General features: G+C 40.3%; 1 protein-coding gene across 1 annotated transcript; it reads right to left on the reverse strand.

Annotated features, from left to right (window-relative positions):
- Positions 1–4: 4 nt before the first annotated feature.
- kitb (KIT proto-oncogene, receptor tyrosine kinase b) lies at positions 5–18,716 on the reverse strand. Its single transcript, XM_018695603.2, is given in 23 exon segments — positions 5–1,566; positions 1,708–1,813; positions 2,379–2,478; positions 2,751–2,862; positions 3,670–3,792; positions 5,176–5,267; positions 5,373–5,437; positions 5,544–5,682; positions 6,338–6,448; positions 6,739–6,843; positions 6,984–7,110; positions 7,854–7,960; positions 8,453–8,640; positions 10,132–10,246; positions 10,403–10,518; positions 10,615–10,804; positions 12,765–12,933; positions 13,362–13,501; positions 15,713–15,997; positions 16,108–16,126; positions 16,128–16,361; positions 16,363–16,385; positions 18,269–18,716. Coding segments are annotated over 23 exon segments (2,865 nt in total). The 5' UTR covers positions 18,324–18,716; the 3' UTR covers positions 5–1,422.
- Positions 18,717–18,949: the final 233 nt, after the last annotated feature.

Here is an 18,949-nt window from a genome sequence, read left to right on the forward strand (position 1 = left end):
TGGTTCTACCATTGCAGGTACTTTATTATTACAAGTCAACCAACTGTATCAAAACTGCAAGAACCTCAAAACCAGCACACATAAGCTCTCTTCTGGCTGCCCCCTCCACAACAACTGTGTCACAACCAAATGCATTCAGTACTTTAAAAAAAATCTAAAGGCACATCTCTATTTTATTTACATTGCATACATGTTTGACATAACTCAAGTAATAAGAGCACACAACCAGTCCTAAACACCTGGCCACAGTGGCTTTGCTAAAGAGACTAAACTAAAACTATCTCTAAAATACATACAGCAATACACAGTTAAGTTTTTTAATAAGTCACAGTATTCAAAGCTACAACGCACAGGTGGGTATCAGTGTTTCTGTAACTTATGGCTTCATTTTCTTATCAGGAGTTATAGCTTGCATGCCACCTTGCTATGGCTCATTTGTCAGACTTCAGGTCTCTTATCAGAAGGTATCTTGTTTTTTTCAAGGCCTGTTAAAACCAGTTTTAAGGTAGGCTTACAGACAACATCTGTTTTGTTTATCTAGTGACTCGCAGAAAGAAATAGAAATAGTTTGACATTTTGTGATATACACTTATTCACCTTCTTGCTGAGATATTGTAGATGAGAAGATTAATGTCACTCTTACATCTGTTAGCTAAATATGAAGCTGCGACCAGGTCACAGTTACCTTGGCTTAGCATGCCAGTGAGCTTTAGAGACACTGGTGGGCAGATCTGTCATCAAAGCCAAACTAGCTGTTAACCCCCCGTTACCTGTCTTTATGTTAAGCTAAGACAACTACCTGCTAGCTAGACACGAGACTCTCTCACCTAATTCCCATCAACAAAACATTAAAGTGTATTTCCCAAAATGTTGGGTTGTTTACAATGGGAGACATATCTGACAAAAAGAATTCTTATAGTCTCGTCATCAGGCACCAACTCTGCCTCAGTCCAATATCGTCTCCCAAGGTCAGGTATTTTACTTGTACTTGTAGTTTCTGTTTTCCCCAAAGCATTTTGATGTAATCTAAGGCTGAATGTGAGCCAAAACTCCTCCCGTTGCTGATGTTTCTGATGAGTGGTTAGTGCTTGAGTCTGCTTTATATAGACGTGCACCTAAAATACCTACCACAGAGATCAATATGCCAATGGGAAGATTAGATAGAGGCCAACACTGAGAGCCTGGTGCAGGGTTGTATATACACAATATCTGTGTGTGTGTGGTGTGTGTGTGTGTGAGGCAGGAAGGCCAGCATTTGAGAGTTAGTTTGAATTGTGTTGTTAGTAGTGTTGTATTTGGCTCTTGTAGTTTGTGCAGTAAAAGGAGAGAGTGAACAGGGAGGTAGGGGGGGTTGTATATTTCATAGCATTGTGTATGTGCATTGGAAATGTGTGTGTGTATGTGCATGTGCATGTGTGTGTCTCAGACATAGTCCAGGAAGACGTCAGCCGTGCTCTGCAATAAAGGCTGGGTGGGTGCTGTCGTGCTGCAGACAGAGCTCAACCTCCGTGATGACGCCCTCTGCTGCTCAGGAGGACCTGGAGCGTTGCTCAGTGTCAAGTACACCTGAGAAATTACACAAAAATACTGCTGTTTCCTGTCTATATCTACACTGTCATACTTTAATAAAGACAAAATGCCAAACAATAATCTTTAAAAAGAAAATAAGAAATAACATGAGTAATTCTATTCAATTTATATACTCACATTCTTTGTGTTTTCAGACAGCAGCAGCTCAGTCCTCTCCACCAATTTCCTAAACGAAGGCCTTTTCAAAGGATCGTGATTCCAGCAGGACAGCATCATGTCATACCTACAGAGGTGAGACTGGGATTAGGGGAATGTGGTGTCTTCTACTAAATACAGATTTTATGCACGGGTGCAGCCAGTATAACACTAAACAAAGAAGTGGTGACTGTACATCCTTCCAAATCCAACTTATAACCTCTGTTTTATCACATTACCTATGTTGTACTACAGCATTTGTGTTGCAGCCATTGTGTGTCTGTGTATTTTCTGACACCTTTTTATCTTACGTCACATTAGACTAATAAAAGAAAAACAAAATCCAGCTGTTGAACATTGTAAGTTGCCACCAATATAAGAAAAAAATCATATTTTTGTAAGTGTTCTTATTCATGAGCTAGTTTTAATGTATTTGTCATAATTATTAAAGAGAAACAGGTTATAATTAGTCAACAATTAATCATCAATTAGCAGACTGCCAGAAAATTAACTATTTTGATGACTAATTAATTGTTAAAGTCATGGGCAAAAATGCTAAACACATTCTAGAATAAACAGTGAATCAATTAATTGAAAAAAAGGCAGATTAATTGGTAATGAAAATAATATTTAATTGCACAATCCTCACTTACATCTCAATGGGAGCAAACTCAGGCCTACTCATCCTGTGGCCCTCTTGAATCATCCTATAAAATACTGAGCCCACCTGCATCCCAGGGTATGGACTGTTACCTGCAACACACATTATGCACACGCTTGAAATAGCTGCGTAATTTTTGCCTACTTTCAGATGAAAAATCATGGATTTTAACAATGATGGCTCTTAGAGCTACATCATGTATAAGAATCAATATGATTTTGTATGATTCACTCCACTAAGTGATGTTGTTGCTTGGGAGCATCATCAGAGCCTCTAATAAGGCACCAGTCAGCACAAATGGAGGACAATAATAATAATGGCTCAGACATTATGAAACAGATCCAGCTCTGACTGGAAATGTTACCCAGAGAGAAGATTTCCCAGAGCAGGATGCCATAGGACCACACGTCACTCTCAAAGGTGTAGACACAGTCGAAAATACTCTCGGGAGACATCCACTTGACCGGCAGACGAGCCTGCAGGAGGAAGAGCCGTGATTACATGGACAATGTTCCCTTGTCTTTATTTATAAAAACTGTCATCTAAAAAAGGTCATTTTATTCACGTAAGAGAACATTTTCTGTTAATTCTTTTCGTCAATTATACTTGAATACATTTTTCACATCCTAATAATTAATGTAATTGCATGTACATATTCTGCGTGTACTATATTTCTAGCTTGCTGATGAGGACTGTGAGATGAGGTTCAAAGTGCCCCTTCTCTGTCCCTAGCTTTCCTAGAGTGTCTGGTGTGTGTCTTCACTGTTGTCTCCTCCCCCTTGCCTGTGTCCATCTGTGTGTGTCTGTGTGTGTGTGTGGGGGTGTGTGCTTCTCAGGCAGGGGTGTGGAGCAGTACCGATTACCAGGCTCACCTGTGTCCTATCATTTCATCAACCCCAGTATAAGAACCCCAGCTCTCCACTCCTTCTTTGGCAGATTGTTGTGCTTACCCTAGGTCTCCCAGCCGCTCACGTTACCGGTAAAGTTTTTGAGTTGAGAACGAAGAACACTGGCCCCTCTGCCCCTCCCCTCTCAGCTTGGCTTTTTCCCTGAACTGTTTTCATTAAATTGCCTTTGGTTAGACCTCACTTCCTGCCTTCCGTGTCTAAATCTGCTTTGGGGTTCTAATCGACTTTTGCCTGAAACTTAACAGAAAGCTCTGCAAAAGCTAGTTAAAGGACCATTTTGTAATATGTGAAATGTTCAGTAATGGTGAAGAGAGATATCTGTGGCAATTTCGGAAGGAAGGAAGGTTAGAGAGAAAAAGTGGCAGACAGACTCACATTGCCTCGGAGCACATAGCTGGCATCAGTGGTGATATCTCGTGCCAGCCCAAAGTCGCAGATTTTTGCCACCCTGCCATGAGTCAGCAGAATGTTTCTGGCAGCAAGATCTCTGTGAATACACTATACACACACACACACACACACACACACACACACACACACACACATATACCAGCAAATACAAACACGAAAATGAGTATTGACAATGTAACTAGTTTCTGCAGTGAATGACTGACACACAGCACACATATGCAAATGAGGAGAGTTACACTTGTTTCAAACACAAAAGCCAAACTGACAGTGCTTTACAAAAATGCACTGAAACAATGAGTATGACAAAGAAAAGAGCATGAAATAAAACAGAGACCACAAGGTAGTTTTTTTTTTTCCCAGTATTTTTCAGTGGGGGACCAAGTTTTTACTGGAAACACAGGCTTTTATGTTTTTACTATGTTTTGTTTTTTAATTTTCTTTTCATTCATATTAGAAAATTGGATTCTAAAAATGTATCTGACAGCAGATTCAGTTTATGTTAATACTCATTTGGCAAAAAATGACGCATACACAAATGTATGTTCTCTTATGATATGTTATTCACATAGTGATCTCCTTTAGGTATGGCTGAAAGACACTGCTGCTGTTATTCACCTATTTGTGTCTATGGGAAAAAGATCTGTTTTGGTCAAACAGGCTAGATATGTGGAGTAAAAGCTATTATATTATTAATTTGTGTTATTTAGCACCGTGTGCAGAATCAGGTACAGTAGCTCTCTGCATGTGAGATTCAGTATCATCTTTATTAAGAATTACATCAGCCTTTTATTGACATGGTTAATTCACTGAACAGTAGTAAAAGTTTTCATGTAAAATATTAAAAAGTGGAAACACAGGCCACTATTTGCTGACAACTTAAATAAAACAAAACTAAAAGTCACTGATCTTGACCTTTTGACTTTTGACTCAAATTAGTTCATCCTTGAGTCAAAGTGAGTGATTTTGTCAGATGTAATGAAATTCACTTGCAGTATTACTGAGATTTTGTGTGCAAGAAACTAGGACGGACGGACGGACGGACAGCCCAAAAACATAATGTGTCTGGCTGTGGTTGTCACAGGCATGGAGGCATAAAAATATACTTAAGAGGAATTATCATAGGAATTTCTGTTTAGAGCTACAGTCTAGACATGAATGGATAAACAGTGCCTAATTCAATCAAAGAAACAAAAGTGCAGCTAGAGAAAATCAGTCAAAGGCAGACAGGAAGACAAGTTTTCATTTAAAATAATAAAGTGGCTAAGATGGTGGTTTCATCTGTCTGCAGTGTAAGATCTACTGTAAATGCAGTTTCAAAGTGTTTAGTTCTAACTGTATAAGCATTACTAGCTGACAATATATACTGCATGTTGGCTCTAAGCCAGAATGTGATTGATAAACTAGCAGCAGCATGTTTAAATCTCTTCAGTAACTGCTCTATAAATATAGCACAGTCTGTAAAAGCCTTACATTCTTAGAAGTAATGTACTCCATTCCTTTGGCCACCTGGTAGGAAAAGCTGAGGAGATCTTCAGCGTCCAGCGACAGCTCGTCTATGTCATCTGGACAAAAATGACATTGTCAGCTTTAGAGAATGAAACCAGGGTTTAAACAGACTCTAGCTGTTGCAATGCATGATAGGAAATGTAAAGTGAAAGGTTTTCTACCTGACTGGGAAGACCTTTCTTTCTCAGAGGGACGCATGGGCATGTATCCTGCACCAATCACCTCTCTGCTACACAATCACACACACACACACACACACATGAGTGTTTCATTTTGACTTGGTAATCAGTTTTTGATAGCAGTTACTATTAAGAATACACACTCATACGCACCTTGTAGGCTCGGATTGGTTCAGGACGTTGCGATAGTAACCATCACCACCTTGGGAATTGAGGAAGGACCTTCTTTTTCTGCGCAGGAAGTTGAGAAGGTCGCCATAGCAACAGTACTCAGTGATCACCAAAATTGGGCCTGGCGGGATGCAGAGATATAAAAAAGAAACCTCACCCACAGCACATAACAATGAAAAAGAAACAGAACCCCAAAAGCTCTAATCATGAGCCAAAAGAAAAAAACATTGTGTTTAAAGGCTGATCTCAGTAGTTTCTGTTAACACAAATTTGTGTCAATACCTTTTGAATTAAGTTTTTTAATGCTGCGCAACAGCCCTACAAAAACATCTTAAGTGTTCCCAGTTTCCCAGTAATAACATACTCATGCATATTTGTGTGAAATCCAATCTAAATGCTGCATTCTAATCAATGTTGAGGGCCAGACAGGGTAGGTAATATTGATCAACTGCACGGTAAATTTGTGACCAGTCAAAGTGCATCACGTTCTCATATCTGAGCTGCTTCATACTGACTGTCCAATATCTGATTTTTAATAAGAGGACCATATTGGCATGGCTTAGCAGCAAGTCAGCGCATGATCATATGTGTCTAAGCTTTCTACACAATCATCAAGTTGTCAATAACTAAATAAAAACCAATAAAATAGTAAACTTAGAGTGCGGGTGCAGTAGGTTTATAAGTTCCACACCCAACAAAATCCCAATTTAACCAAAAATCTGTGTGTAAATTTCTCTATTGAGCGAACTAAGCTTGTTCACCAGATTGCGCCTCACCTCCGACAGTGCAGGCTCCCAGCAGGTTAACAATGTTCACGTGGTTTCCAAGGTAACTGAGAACCTTCAGCTCTGACATCAGTGCCTCCTTCTCCGTGGAGTGAGCATTGGCTGAGATGACATTATCACAACATTTATCACATCCATCATGTTGTTAAAAGTACATTTTTACACTACTATACACAGTATAGTAGTGTAAAAATGTGTGTAATTTTCACTCCACTACAAAAAAACTGAAAACCTCAAGTAATGTACTGGTATCTCAAAATTATTCTTATCCCAGTACCCCATTACATCACTGATAAACGTGGTTATAGACGCAATAAAGATCAGACTACACCTAACAGAGATGCAACCTGGTTTACCTGGCTGTTAAGTTACTCTTTAAGTAAGTAACTTACGTTTGAGCATCTTAACAGCGACGGTTGTGATAGTATCTGCAGAGCAGAGTCCATACGCTGTGGCCCTCACTACCTTTCCAAAAGCCCCAGAGCCCAGGGTTTTACCTTTAAGAACACACACACACACACACACACACACACACACACACAACACACACAAACAAACAAACAAGCAAACAAACATAATAATTATCACACTAGCTTGCCAGCAGATGTGCATGTATAGCTACACAACCATGTCATACCAAAGCGTAGTTTCTGACGAGGGAACTCCCATTTGGAGTCATACGGCAGCTGGGTAGGGTCAATATAAATATAGTTGTTGCCATGGATACTCTCGATGACCTTCCACTGGATTTGAAACTTCGGCTTCTGTTGATGTTTGGAGAGGAGAGAGAGCAGTCATATGTATGTATGTATATATTGTTACATGTGATGTGAACGTGACTGTGTAGCTCGTATGTTTGGCCTTTTCTCATTGCTCTTCTATTCCATTTCAAATTACTCACTGCACTTTAGTTGTCAGCCTGCGTCTAGACTTTCCCCTGACGACCTCACTGCGGATTCATAAACTAGTTCTCAAGGAGTCTGACTCATCAGTGCAATAAGAGCAGCGCACTGTGGGGGCAAATTAATGGCTCGAGGCGTGAGCAGGGTGTCAAAAGAAAAAGCCTTTAACTATACAGCACTCTGAATGGTTGATTGATTCATTTCAGATTCATTAGGACACATTCATATTGATTAAAAGGACAAATCTCTGCTGCTATCTGCAGGGTATCGTTACCAAATGCAGCACAAAAACTAGTCTGATCTCAACAAGATGCTTCTAACTTTAACATACTCTAGACAAGATGGAGGCATGAGTCATTAGTAAATGAGAGTGGGCCCTTTGCCAGAAAATATTGCGGCCATTTATTTTTCTATGATGCAAACTGCATATCCATGCTGCTAGATGAACTTGATTTAACATTGATGCCTATGAATTTTCAAACTAATTCATGGATTTGAATGGGATTGATGGCCATAGATTTGTGTGATTTATGGAAGATTATTTATTTCTTTCACTGAGATTAAAATAGTTCTTCATAACTGTAACGATATGATTCCTCTCTTACCTGTATGTACTTATAGAGCAACACCACTAGAATGAGGCTGAGTAAGATGCCAGTAGCCACCATGCCAGTTAGAAGGGGAGTGAAGAGTTTATGGGGGACGATGCGTTCTGAGAGGAAACACACACCAACAAGCCCACAATCAGAAATCACACAGAGCTTTGAAGTATAAACAACATTTTAGTGGCTGTCTCGCGCACACACACACACACACACACACACACACACACACACACACACACACACACACACACACACACACACACACACACACACACACAGCCACATCCTCTTTCTCCAGCGTTAAGACAGACAGCTGCGGCAGTGGTGTTTGTTTGTGTGACAGGGATTAGTGAGTCTACACCATATAATCCCAGCCTGCATAGTCAGCATACACTAATCTTATTCAATCTGTACCCAGTAACCACACACCTGGTCTTTGCAGACACAGGGTCAATGGATTTTTGTGTCTGTGTGTCTTTGTGTGCACTAATGCAACAATCTTTGTGGTATATAGTGAAGCCTTTCTTCTATTATCCATTGTGTGTGTGTGTTTGTGTGTGTATTTGTGAGTGTGTGTTACAGATTTTACAGTGTCCTACCGCTGATGGAGAAGAGTGTGTAGGCCTCTTCCCCCTCTGTACTTGCCACACACTCCAGGGTATGGTAGTGTGTGTGCTCCTTGCTGACGTTCAGTCGGCTCTCCACCTCACTCCTGCCAAATGCAGACTCTGTCACCATGGTGACCTCTGGATTCTCCCATTGGGTGGCATTGGGCAGGTGTGAGCACCTGTTGGGAGGTTATTTAGATGCTAAAGGTCACTCTTTTAGCTTTATTTCCCAACACTTCCCTTTATTTGTTTGATAACAGAGCAAATTTTAGGTTTTACACTTCACCAGCCTGATTACACTAGAAAATAACAGGAGAGAAAAATCTTGTCTCTAATTCTTTGTTTTTGTTCCTTTGTTAGTAAATGTCTATTGTTTTTCGCCCTCTCTTGTCTTCTCTCGAAAATTCTTTTCTTTCACAAATTCTAATGTTATTAACTGAGTCCCTGGATGCCATTTGCAATCTTAATTCTGTCGCTAGACTCTGTTCTATCTCTCATCTCTTATCTTCACGGACCATAAGTTTTAATGAAGATGCTTCTCATCGACGGGGTGTCATTGCCAAAGTCTTTTTTTTTTCTGCAAACCTTAATAAATATGGAGGGCAATGTGGAGAGGAAACACACACCAACAAGCACAACAATAAGAAATCAGTTTAAACAACCATTTTTACAGGTTGTAACACACACACACACACACACACACACAGCAACATCTTCCCTCCGTTAAGACAGACAGCTGCAGCAGTGGTGTTTGTTTGTGTGACAGGGATTAGCGAGTCTACCCCATATAATCCCACCCTGCATAGTCAGCATACTGTTATATATTTCCACACGCGATGATGATATCTCTCACTGTAATCAGTGTCAGACAATATCTTACATTATTCAAATTTAAGACTCTTATTATAGAATATTGTGCAGAAGTCAAGAATGACTATGGTTGCAATAATTTTGTTTTATTGGTTATCTTGAGATCATGAGTTAATTATCTCATGATCTCAGGAAAACAAAGTTGTTTTTCTTGTGCAATATAATCATCTTGAAAAAACTACAAAAGGTAATTTTCTTGAGACAACAAAATATTAATCCTGTCATATAAGAACATTTTTCCCAGGATAACAAAATGTATCCCAAGAGAATGATTCTGTTATCCCAAGATAAAAACATAATTAACTTATATTCTCAATAAAATTATTGCAACCATGGACATTCTGGACTTCTGTACTAATCAGTTTATTCTATCAATAAATCAATTAACAGTTAACTCTATAAAATTTCACAAATAAATCAAGTGGGTCAAAATGCCTTAATTGCTTGTTGCACTGACCAACAGTCAAAACATGTTTTGGGGTTTGTCTGTTGGATCGCTAATGAGGCTCTGAGATGACATCAACCAACTTGTTCAGCTCCCATGAGCATATCCTGCTCTCACATGGACTGTCAGACAAAAAGGAGAAAATGAGTCATGTTTGAATTGTTTAGATATAATGATCTGAAGCCACACTGCTGCTCAGTTGCAGTATCTTTTACAATTGTAACTGAGCAGCAGATTGACACCTCAGTGTCATCATCTTTCCTGTCTTATTCTGATGTAAGCAATCTAATAATGTAAAACAAAGCTAGATAAACACTCTTTTCAACAAAAGAAGTGTCATATATTTTAGGCATACCTCGTGTGGGGCAGCTCACAGAAGTACCAGCTGATTTTAGGGACCGGGTAACCTGCAGCAATGCATCGCACCTGTCCATCAATGGGCCCCTCCTGGGCGATGATAACAGGCTTACCTTGCAGAGACAGAGGAGAGACATATTTAACATACATGTGTAAAACATACTTCATGCTATAAACACTAATGTAAGGTACCTCAATGTTAATAATTGTCAGATGTTCAGACCCTTTGCAAAGTGTGTTCTAATTACAGTAGCACATGTGACACTTACTGTTAACGTACACGTGGAATGAATGATCGACAGATGCATCCTCATGACCGGCTGAGAACTTATAGATCCCGCCCTCTGAGCCGAGAACCCTCACTAGTCTCAGCTCGCTGATGTATCTGATAAGACAAACAAACACATACATTTCAGAATCTGTGTGCACATGCATGTGTACTTAGAGTGCATTCCTTTGACACGTTGGCAACTTACTGTACCTGTATTTGCGGCGGTGGACAGTGATGACATGCTCTGTGGTGTTGAGGAGCCGCCTGCCGTTGTAAGACCAAAACAAGGACCTGGGTGAGGGATAGGCATCGAACTCTACTCTCAGGCTCAGGCTCTCTCCCTCCTTGACATCCGCCTGTACTGGACCTGGGCTTCCTAACATGGTGATGAACCCCTGATCTGGAGAACAGAAATATGCAAAGCTAAAGGAAAAGTTCACCTGTGTACTCTACACTTCCATTTAAGTCCATAGGGGTGTGTCTTTAGCCTATTCAGTAAGTATTCAATGTCCATGTGTTTGCAAAAACAAACATAGATATTGTACATCCAATGTCTTAGATACTTTACTCAGTAGTACTGTGATTTACCTTCATGTTTTCCTTCAATTGGTCTAACTTACTTACATTTTAGTATTTCATTTCCTACATATCCCACAATGCCTTGTGAAAATGTGCCTTCTACCCATCTGTAGATATTAATGCAGGTATGAGCAAGAAAATTGTTATTGAACATTTTTTAATCAGGGAAGTGTCATTGAGAGCCAAGCACCACAGTCGCATGTGCGCCCTGTTGACACTTATTTGCATCTGGAAGCAGCAGCCCAATACAACCACAGTCTGATCAGCGGTCTACCAGGCAGCTTCAGCTGGGTGTTAGAGGCCTGGCCACCCAGATTCCTCTCTAGGTGGTAACATTTGCAAACAAATATTTTAGTGATGATAATTAATGTAAAATTAGACAGCAAGCAAATTAACAACAAATACAAAAATGTGTGCAGAACTGTCATGTGACAATCTGTAAACAACAGGCTTCAAGCATCAGTGCTCAAAAGTGGTGCAGCTTGTTGTGAACAGAGTGCTCACTCCTTGCTTCTGAGGAAACAGTTTATATTTCGTCACTCTTAATGTTTGATTTGTCAGTTGCTTGAACAGGACATATCCACAGATGTGACTTGAACACATCATCTGGATAAACACAGTGAATATACACAGCTTTTGTGAATTTCCTCTCTTTTGCCGCACCTGTTGGTGGTATGACAAGACTGTATTGCCTAACTCGTGTCTGTGGCAGCACTGATGTCAGACATTCTCGCGGGGTTTGAATAACAAACTTTGAATGATAGTCACTATTTCCCCAGACAAAAACCCGTACTAATTTGCATAATATGCAAATAACAGACTCCTAAAAAAATATAGTTTTGGTTGTGAATACTGAGGCCTGTTTTTCATGAGAGTTATCTAGAGTAGATTGTTGACAATTTGCCAAGAGCCTCCATTTGCTGTAAAATACATCTGGCAACAAGTCCTTAAGCCCAAACATGCAAAAGTGCATCTTATTGACAGTTAGCTGGATCATGACCAAGAGTTTCAGGGTGAATCCAATACACACTTGAAATAATTTTCAGATACAAGTGGCTCACTTTCTTGGATATATAATAAAAGACTGTTGGTGCAATTATGATTTTAGAAGAGAATATGCAAGTTATTGAGAAATAATTATAATCTCTTGACATAAACATCACAAATTAATGACCTATACTTATATATGATAAAATATCAAACAAAATAAAACATTGTATACTAGATACTGTTCTTAAAATTGGAATTTGTCATTTGAATACTATAAGTCAACTATGTTTGCCTTTATTTAATGCTCAAGGCCAGCATAACTTTATCCAGGATTGACACACCAATCCAGGATTAACAAATCATTTCTCAAACTTCTTTCAAAGAATCAAATTAACTGGATGAGAATTAAAGGGATTATTTCAGCCTGATAACAGTATGTCAACCTGAATTGGTTGAGCTACATTTGAACAACAAGGCCCTGGTGTCAGCAGTCAGGCTTTAGGTAACTGACCAACTTTAACCTGTGAGAACAATGAAGGTGGGCTGGTTGTTGGTGGTTTAGAGTCTAAACCGTGTTGGTAAGGTCAAGTTAATAATGTCCTGTGATATCACGTTGAAAGTTGTATCAACTTTCATGTCATGATACTGACTAGATATCACAAATGTAGTCATTTTACCTTTATTGATGTCTGGAGTGTTTGTAGTTGTTGAATCTGTTTGTGACTGCCTCTGCACACACACACACACACACACACATCTAGACATGCACTTCAACCAACTTTTGCACTCACCAAAGATGTTCAGCTGAAGCGCTATGGCACTGGTGCCTCTCTCGTTGTGGGCGTAGCAGCGGTAGGTGCCTGAGTCTGATTGGTTGACAGCTGTGATTAAGAGCATGGTGGATCTCTCATAACCACGTGAACCGGACAGGATGTGTGAGGTTTGAGATTCATTCGGATGCTGCGGGACATCAGGGGCAAAGGTCAGCAATGCAACAGGTGCAATATCACACAGATCTAAAACTTGATCTACAATGTCAGATTTGTTATTTGGTTTTGACTAAATTAAAAGGGTAATTTTAAAATATTTTGTCTAAGTAATGCCAGAAGCAGTCTTAGAAACATGGGTAATGTAGCCCAGAATGTGTAAGATGTATGTAATTGTACAGTGTAATAATATTAATAGAAATATTACGAAGAAAATGGCCTCAGTCTTCTCCATGGTAACTACAGCCCTGACATAAATCTCACTTCCGTCTAAATATTTTTCTTATAATATGTATGTAAGAAAGATAAGACAAGACAGTTTCACATCTCATCAGTCAGCCACCCAGACACAGACACAGACACAGGGGGGAAGCAGCCTGTTTTTCCAGTCATCCATCTCACCACTGCTGGAGGGAAGTCCCACTTGAGACTGAAGTCTGGGTTGACGTTGGTGGAGCTACAGGTAAGCTCAAACTTCTCTCCTTTCCTCAAGATAACTCTGTCTTTATGGGACAGTGTGATCACGGGAGGCACCACTGGAACTGGAAAAATACATTATCATTACTGGTGTACTAAATTAGCACATCTAAAGCAGCACACCCATAGAAAAAATCTTCCATCTTGCTTTTACTATATTTCCAGGATGTTTGCTCTTAAATAACAGCCACAGGCTAGCACTTAGGTCATGACCTTTGCACCTCTCACTGAATGTTATTTATGGGACTGAAATTATTTTATTGCATTGTATAGTATTTCTATAATCATTGTATATCACTTTGGATAAAAGGGTGTAATAAATATCTTCCATCAAAATATGCATGACTTCTGTTTCTTTAATGGCAAGGAATGGATTAATGCAGAAACACACACTAATACATGTTTATTTTCACATGACTGTGCACACAAGTACAGTACTTGCATATGCAGACACATAAATTGCATGATTAATTACCGGCAGTGAATGGCTGCTGACGTCACTTCACTGGCTGTGTTTGACGAAGGCTGCGCTGATTCTATTTACCCCAAACAGAGCCTTCATGCACCGTTACAAAGCTTTGTTCTGTATGGGACCCTAATCCCTTTCCTCCTCCCTCCCTCACGTCTCTTTTCTGGGCTTCCTCTCTTCATCAGTCAAAAGGACACTATGACATTACTCCTCCCAGCTTCTCTGTCTCTGTTTAGCCCTCCTCTCACTGCAGACCAGACTGAAAATGCTGATGCAGTGCGGGGCCAAACAGAAACACGATCAGCCTCCTCTGGCATCCATTTAAACTGCTTTAGGTCTCTTATGTAGATTTTACCTCTGCTAGTGGCCCTAGGGATGACAATATCAGTCTGTCTGTAGGTCAGTTGGTCCACCACTTTGGTCCAGTTTTAAATATATATTTAATGGAGGACCATGAAACTTAATACACTTAGTACATTCATGGTGCCCAGAGGACGAATGACCCTGAGTTTGTAATTCTTTCACATGACCTAAAATTTAGTTTTTGAGGAAAGGAGAATTGATCTAAGTTTGTGAAACTTGGATTCTATTTCAGAAACTTTTTGTTCTTTTGATGAAAGAAAAATGTTCATATCTGCTACATTTTTTACCACTGATAGATTACTGCTTTATATGTGAATGTCTGAGAGCCTAAAATCCATAGACATGGTTTATCACAGGGCCTTCATATTTATCATGGCGTGAACTCATCACTGTAGGTTGTATTGCTCAGTTGGATGATTGTCTCTTGCTTAATTCACCGGCTGACTTTTGTTTATAAAGCCATTTTGAAATTGCTGCCATCCTAGATGTGGGTTTTTATGAGTCCTGTTTGTGGTTTGCGGAACAATCTCAGACTCAGATCTCAGAACTCTTTTCTATATTCAATGTCCAGAAGACTTGATTTGAACTTGATAAAAAGGCATTCAGGTTTGCTGTTACTGTTGCATGGAAGGAACTTTATTGGGATTTCAGACTTTCAGAGAAAATAACTCTGGGTGAAAGAGATTGCAGCTTCTAGAGAACTGGAAGCTGTCATCAGATATTGTCATTGTTTTTGTTTTAGTAAGCCATTATTATTTTAAAACAGTCAATTTAATGTGAGTGTGTGATTGTGTTTCATATTGTCTATAACCATATGTTGACTCTGCTTTCATGACCAGTTCTCTCTTGGAAATGAGATCATGAATCTCAAAGGGACCTTAATAAATAAAGGAAACTGAATTCAACTGAAACTGAATGAGCCTCAGCTCTAGTTTGTGTTTACTGCTAATTAGCAAATGCTGGTAAACTAGCAGACTAAATTAAGACAAAACGTGTGTAAACTTTATACATTGGAAAAAAACAATGTTGCAAACACACTGCCCAACAGCTGCTATTGTTTTAAAAAAGCAGCCACAAAGATATAAATGTTTTTACTGTTTGGCTTATCTTTCCACTGAGTAATTACTAGGAGCAGCAAGCTGCTTTTAGGCTGACAAACTTGACTATCCTTTGTGACTTTACACTGACCTTGCAGACAAGCCTTTTTCTTACTGTATACATTTTCTGTAAAGATGACTGAAGCCTTTCCATTGCTTATTTTCTCCCAACAGCTGCACTTGCAGCATTCCTTACACTTACAGCAATTATCACCCAGATGAGAAATCTAGTGAAGCTATGCCACCCAAAAACCACCAAACATTGGTATGAAATTCAGCAACACGAATTATAGTTTTGAAAAAAGAAAAATTACACATCTCCCTGGTCCATCACATCACTTGCTTACCAAGTCGTACATCCACAGTGTATTGAGTAGACGTCACTTTGATTCCACCGAGCTGTCCCACACACACATAACAGCCCTCGTGTTCCTTTCTCACATTGCTGATGATGATGCCTCGCTGGAGGTTGCTGTGGTAACTCATACTGAAGGGCAAAGGTCGTCCGTCACAAGTCTCCAAAGCGAGGAGGGTGACCTCAGGGTCGGTCACAAGACAGGGGATGGTGCAGTTCTCACCTGCTCGCACCAGAATGACGTTCACCATGGTGCGCTGGAAGGCATTCTGGGAGTCTGAGGAGATGAAAGAGAGAGAGAACTTCGGATCAAAGGACGTTATGTGATAGATGTACACAAAATCACAAGCCTCTTCACCCCCATCATCATCGTCACCAACAACCCACCTTTCACATAAACATAGATAGGAGCTGTGTTCCAGTGTGCTGTTGTTGACGCACACGTAACGACCCATGTGGAAGGCCTGCACCGACGGCACCCTGACATAAACCACCCCACCCTCCTCCACCTCTCCCTCCAGCCTGCGAGCCCTCTCCCGCTGCCACCTCAAGCCGGACGGGGCGCCGGGCGTTGTGGCGTTGTCATGGCAACGCAGCTCCAGCTTCCCCCTCTTGGGAACCACTACGTGAGGCCCTTCTGGGGGAGATGATTGGCTCGCACCACACTGGAACAGAGGGCAAACAGTGTGGTTGATGTATGGTTCTGGATGTTGTTTCTGAAGGCTGTGATGGGTTCAGTTTGGGTAAAGCTCCGGCACAGATGGAAAAAAAAAACTGCACTGCGCTAACATAAATTAATTACCTGCTCTAGAAAGAACAGAAAGTAGCAGATAAAAATCAATGAAAAGAGCAGAAACAGGACAGAAATGAGTAGTAGACTATTGTCTAGTCTATAAAATGTCAGAAAATAATGAAAAAAATCCATCACAACTTCCTAAAGCCCAAGTTGATGTAATCAAATAGGTTTTTCTGTTTTGTTTTTAGGCCAACCGACACTCCAAGAGATATTAGTGTGGTTGGATTTAAAGATTTCAAGATTTTCTTTCCATCATTGATTAATCACTTCAGTTGTACAGAGCACAGAATAAAGTAAAACAGAATAGAGTGCCTAATGTGATGGTTAAATAGGATGGTATGATTGGCACAGAGCCCCTTAAGACAGAGTGCTATCTAACCACCATGGCTCAATTGATCAATCAATAATTATGAGCTGTCTACCCGCTGAGTAATCATGCATTAAAGGCTCCCTAAATCCATTCCCTTCAGATGAGTAAACTAAACTAACATTTTTATCTTAGTTTAACCCCCACCAGCTAGCCCTCTGTGAGTTTTCTTTCATTTCATTGCATTTTTTTTCTTTTTCTTTCTTTCTTTTTTTTTTTTTTTTTGCAGTTTCCACATGATAGGCGCCATTTCAAGAGCAGGGTTTTCATGTGACTGTTGTGCCTTCAGGCCTGGCAAGGCTGAGAAAGCAGGAAGGAGAGGCATGTGGAAGCAAATGGGCTGCCTTCTAAAATATCAATACCTGTTTTGGGGTTTTTTTTTTTGTGAAGGCTGTAAGTGCATGTTTTCCAGCAGATATCTGTAGGAATGTGTGCTTTGCAGTTCATACTGGGACTCGTTTGAGTAAGCAAAAGGTTTCACACAAAACCTGAGGCTGTTATATGACTAAACAAAATCTTTCATCACAGCAGTCAGAGCTGTTAGATGTCAGAGAGCTGCAGGGTGTGTTTGTGGTTAAAAGATGTGCCTCCTCTTTGTTCCTGCTGCTGCCGAGCTAAAGCGCACGACCTAATCCCTTCTATTTGGGTGGGATAAATTATTAATCTTCCTCAAACAGAGACTCACGCACGCACGCACGCACACACGCACACACACACCTGTTGCCTGCCAGGAGAGGCAACCCGAAGGCATCACCTACGCACCTAGACACAGTAAGTTATGCAAATGATGCCTGAAAGGATCTGTAAACTTGAACTGTCCGTGTTGAGCACACTTCACCGTTAAACACCACTTAACGGAAACGCCAACCACGTTTCCACGAACAGCGTGGAGACTGTATCTATCCGCTCATCGGCTCAAACATGCAGTTATGATGAGAGGCTGTACTAAACGTGCGCAATGATGCTTTTCTCAGCTTGTTTCCACCTGAACTGGTCTAATTAGTGGCGAAAAGACCTAAAATAGTGTCACTGGCAAAACATGGGGGTATAATTTGGAGACATGGCAACACTGATGTCAAAGAAAAAGACAGACTCCGACATAAATGCAAGATAATGTATAAGTAAACTGCAAATTCTGTAGTACTGCCTGTGATAAACACATACAATCATAATAAACTCTCTACTAAAGGCATGACCTTCTCTCATGTTCATATAGGAATATGAGAGCAGTTAAATATAATTATTTATTAAACTATTGTGAGGCAAAGAAATAAAATAAGGTCACAAAAGGCTCTTTATAGAGAACACAGACAAACCACGAGCAACTAAAGCAACATTTAAACCACATTGCCACAATTTCCATGAGGTTATAGTGGTTTTCTTACCTGTTAGTGGCAGCAGAAGAAAATGTGAGGCAAAAATAACCCAGTGGCACCTCATGATTAGGCGGTTTTTGAAGCCCCCGTTTTTTCTACTCTACTCCATGCGTTTCAACTGCGAGAAGAACCATCCCTGCGCCTTTTTAAACTAAAAAAAATCCACCGTAATAACACAGAGCAGGTCCCGCCACCGTAATGAGCGCACAAACACACTGATCATGTGGAGTTGCGACTCTCCCCCCTCCTGATGGATTTCACCGGAGCTTAAAGACACAGCGCGTATGTGGACTGCCCCTGGATCCCTGCCACTCCTTTCTGCCCCGCATTGGCTGGAGAGCGGCCAAGGTGAGATGAGTCGGTTGTTATTACCGGGAAAAAAAACACGGATCTTTTAATGCACCTTCACTGTTTTTTTACGCAGCCATTGCCAGAAAAAGATGTCAAGAACTCATCCAATATTGAAAGTGCTGATTAACAAATAAAATAAGAATGTCTGTACTGTCCAATAAGATCACTGCACATGGCTCATTTATCACAGATACTATGATAAAATATTATCATGGCATCTGACAGCCTCTCCTCACACTTGGTCTGTGTCCTGTTGTGATGATGATGATGATGACAGCTGCACGCTTGGCAGGAGATTCCCCGCAGATGCTCGTTCAGTTTGTGATGCGCTTCGCAGTC

This window comes from Lates calcarifer, linkage group LG5, assembly GCF_001640805.2.
Source record: "Lates calcarifer isolate ASB-BC8 linkage group LG5, TLL_Latcal_v3, whole genome shotgun sequence".
Classification (NCBI taxonomy): domain Eukaryota; kingdom Metazoa; phylum Chordata; class Actinopteri; family Centropomidae; genus Lates; species Lates calcarifer.